This window comes from Trachymyrmex cornetzi, unplaced genomic scaffold (assembly GCF_001594075.2).
Source record: "Trachymyrmex cornetzi isolate Tcor2-1 unplaced genomic scaffold, Tcor1.1 scaffold1969, whole genome shotgun sequence".
Taxonomy (NCBI): domain Eukaryota; kingdom Metazoa; phylum Arthropoda; class Insecta; order Hymenoptera; family Formicidae; genus Trachymyrmex; species Trachymyrmex cornetzi.
In genome coordinates, this window is record NW_017296601.1 from 90,197 (window position 1) to 94,699 (window position 4,503).

Genomic DNA, 4,503 nt, shown 5'->3' on the forward strand with positions numbered 1-4,503 from the left:
AATAAGTGATATGTTAAACTCTAATGATCACTTACATAAATGATTTAATATATTTTAACATGGACGCCAAGTTAAATACCGCAACATTTTATGTATTATTTGTACAAAAGATTTGATATCAACAATTGATGCTAAGTTAAATTAAATTTTTAATACGGACGCCAAGTTAAATTCCACAATATTTTATGTATGACTCGTACAAAAGATTTGATATCAACAATTGATGTTAAGTTAAATATTTCTATATAGATGACCATCGTTTTTGATATATCTTGACATTTTTATATCACAATTATAAAACGATAGGGGTGGTGGTGGGATGTTTTTATATAGAAGACCATCGTCTTGATATGATATCAAAAACTGGCACCAAGTTAAATTCTACTATCAAAATAAAAAGTAAAACCCAAGTAATACTATCTTTATTAGTTAAATTATATAAATTCTATCAAGTTAAATTTGATTAAATTTTATAAATTCTATCAAGTTAAATTTTATTATTATAAGACGATGGGGGTGGTGGTGGGATTTTTTAATTGAGGAATAGTAACTTTAATCGTATACAAATTTACCTTTTTTAAAAAAGGTAAAAAAAGCGCTAAGCGTGCGTGCTTCTCGTGTGGAAACCACCATTTGGGCCGGTTTCACCAACGTCATTACTTAATCGGCCGTGGAACTGATGACTAATTGCGTTTGCTGTTTGATGAAATTCTTTGTATATGATACATTGCAACCCAAGTTATAATGGCTTTATTCCCCTTCAAAAATTATTATAACTTTAATTTTTTTCTTAATTTTTCATCAAAATTTTATCAAAATTTTATGTATTATTCGTAAAAAAGATTTGATATCAACAATTGGCGCCAAGTTATATTCCATATAATTTGAATACCAAATTAAATAAATAATATTAACTTTAATGATATGTATCATTCCTATGAAAGATTTGATATCAAGAACTGGCGCCAAGTTAAATCCCACTTCTTTATACCATGCCAAATTAAATAAATAATGGATATTAATCTAATGGTATGTATTATTAAATTAATTTTATATTCTATAAGGGAATGTTGTACATGTTGGGACACCGTACAAGTTGGGACAGCTGAATATCTCGACTGTGCATTGTGGCGACGTCTATCTAAGGATTGGGGATATAAAGTTTGCTTGTAAACAAACGTTTCATGTGCGTTAGACCGAAGAACACGTGTTGAAAAACTGTGTATTACGTGCGTCGTAAATTGTGTAACGAAAAAGATCTTTTGCGTAGTTTTTGCATGCGGTTTATTTGGAGAAGTAAATTTTATTATTTCACGTAAGTATGCTGAATGAGTCTTGTATTCAGTGTAGTTTAATGGTGTGAAACGGCAATCGAAACGTAGTGTCGTGGAAAAGTATTTTTCGGCTTTCACGAAATGGCGTCTACCGTACAAGTTGGGACACTTATGTCGTATAAGTTGGGACAGCACGTTTTTTTATCCCAAGACACTGCGATGCTATTTAAATGATATTTTAATAACATTTGATGCATGCAATTATATTTATGATAGAATTTTGTATTATTGTGACGTATTTCTTTCATTTCATGTCTCTGCGTAGTTTTTCGCAATGTCACGCTACGTTCGGAAAACTGATCACGGAGTTACAGATTGGGATAATTTAATCGCAGCGATCAAGGAAATAAAAATCGATTTTAAGGGAATACGATCCACTGCAAAAGCGCATAATATCCCAAAAAGCAGTTTGGCGCGATATATAAAAAAAATTAACAACGCAAACGAAGATATTTCAACTCTCGGCGACGATGCATTGTTGAAGCTGGTTAAAAGCGTTTCTTCGTACGCCACTCCATCGTTGGTAAGTTGATGGTCTTATTTTAATCATTAATTATTTTTAAAATTGACTTTTTTTCGTTTTTGCAGCGACTTTAATGAATTTATTCGGATTTTGTTATTCACATTTTAAGGAGTTATGAATTTGTTTTAACAAACTATGTCTAATTAAACAAATAAAATTTTATAGGTTTTCTCACCCGAACAAGAAGAAGAATTAGTGGTTTACATTAAAAGATGTTGCGATCATTATTATGGCCTGAGTATAGCAGACCTCAGATTGCTTGCCTACCAGTTCGCCAAAAAAATTGATGCTCCATACCCACCAAGCTGGGATAAACATGAAACTGCAGGCCGAGACTGGTATTATTCCTTTTTGCAGCGGCATTCAAGCCTGACTTTACGAACACCAGAACAAACCAGTTTAAATCGCGTCAAAGCTTTCTGCAAAGAGAATGTGGAACTTTTTTTCGGAAATTTAGATAATATTCTAACAACTCATCCATTTCGACCATCAAATATTTGGAACATGGATGGAACCGGTTTTTCCACGGTTCCAACAAAAATTGGAAAAGTAATTGCAGTTCGTGGCATAAAAAAGGTCGGCCTAATGTCATCTGCTGAACGAGGAAGGATGATTACTATGACGTTGACAGTGAATGCAGAAGGCAATTCGATACCGCCATATTTTTTGTTTCCAACAAAAAAAATGCAGTGTTGTTACATGGATGATGCATCACCTGGAGCTGTTGGATTTGCAAATGAGTCGGGGTGGATGTGCCAACCAGATTTCGTGAAGTACATGAAACACTTCATTGAACGAAGTAATTCGTCGTTGGCAAATCCAACGTTACTCCTGATCGACAACCACAGCTCGCATTTATCTGTCGAGGTTTTGGATATGGCCGTAGAAAATGGCGTGACGCTTTTATCGTTCCCAGCCATAAACTACAACCTCTAGATGTGTCGGTATATGGCCCGGTAAAAAGCTACTATAAGATTCAGTGCAATGCTTGGCAGAAAAACAACGCTAACAAAGTCATTGAAATTCGCCATATTGCTAGCTTAGTGCAAAAAGCGTTGGACTTGGCACTTACTCCACGCAATATAAAAGCAGGGTTTCAAGCCACTGGAATTTCGCCATTCAACCCGAATGTATTCACCGACTCAGACTTCGTTCAGGCGGTAGTTGATGGTGAAAATGATAAAGTTATTGCAGCTGAGTCAGAAGAAAGTAACATGGAATTGCAGCGTCGCATTCTTATAAACGTACCAGAAATAGTTGCGCATGAAGAGACCAGTACATCAAAAACATCAAGTACGATGTCCTCGATTTTGTCTTCCGTCGGACCTTTGTGTGCTTCAACTCCAGGCAAAAAATGTAATCGTGAACCGGAAACCAATGAAGAGGTGCGTTTTAACATCGTCGGAAAATATCTCCGAAGCGAAAGAAAAGGAAAAAAAAAATTGGTTGCTAAAGAAAAAGCCACCGCGAATAAAGAAAAGAGGCTACTAAAAAGGAAACAACCTGCATCGAAAGAATCGGCACGGAAGCAACCTGCAAAAAAACGCGAGAAGAAAAAATCGACTTCTTCTTCGTCATCAGAGGACGATGATGATGATCATGATGATGATGATGATGAAGATGTCGATTTTTGCATTATATGCATGAAAAACATGCCTCGCAAACCGACTCGCTACAACTCCGTCGAATGCAACACGTGCAAACGCGCTGTGCACTTAAAATGCGCTAATATGCGAACGAGTTTTTTTACCTGCGCAAATTGTGATTCTGATTAACTTCAAAAAAGTTTGTAATTACTGACAGAATGATACGTAATGTTCATTTAATAATAATCATATTAATAACATGCATTTTTTGGCTCATTTTTCATATTTTAGAAAGTGTCCCAACTTATACGGCAAATTCTTTTTTGGCCGAAAAAGGTGTTTTCATTAAAATGTCTGTAACTTCTGACTCGAACACGATATCAAATAATTTTCTATAGCAAAGTTGTAGCCAATGACCATACTTTTTTATTGGTATTTTTTATTTAACGTCATTCCCATCCGTTTCAATACCACACACCAAAAACGAAACCCGTCCCAACCTGTACGACATTCCCTTATATGAAAGGTATGCAGACTTACCTTTTTAAAAAAAGGTAAAAAAAGCGCTAAGCGTGTGTGCTTTTCGTAAAGAATCACCATTTGGGCCAGTTTCACCAACGCCAATTACTTAATCGGCCGTGAAACTGATGATTAATCACGTTTGCTGTTTAGTAGAACTAATGATATGTATCATTTGTATAAAAGATTTGATATCAATAACTGGCGCCAAATTAAATTTTACCATTTTATTCTTTCCAAAGAAAAAATAATAGTAACTATAATTTTTTTCTTAATTTATTTAACTCTAATGGTATGTATCATTCGTATAAAAGATTTGATATCAACAAAATGGGCACCAAGCTAAATTCATAAAAATTTTATCAAAATTTTATGTATTATTCGTAAAAAAAATTTGATATCAACAATTGGCGCCAAGTTAAATTCCATGTAATTCGAATACCAAATTAAATAAATAATATTAACTTTAATGATATGTATCATTCCTATAAAAGATTTGATATCAAGAACTGGCGCCAAGTTAAATCCCACTTCTTTATAC

At 34.2% G+C, this 4,503-nt stretch overlaps 1 protein-coding gene across 1 annotated transcript; it reads left to right on the top strand.

The window, feature by feature from the left end:
* Nucleotides 1-2,361: 2,361 nt before the first annotated feature.
* On the top strand, nt 2,362-3,632 carry LOC108759603 (uncharacterized). Its single transcript, XM_018505109.1, has 2 exons — nt 2,362-2,739; nt 2,853-3,632. Exons 1-2 carry the CDS (start codon nt 2,362-2,364, stop codon nt 3,630-3,632), a joined length of 1,158 nt encoding a protein of 385 aa, XP_018360611.1.
* Nucleotides 3,633-4,503: the final 871 nt, after the last annotated feature.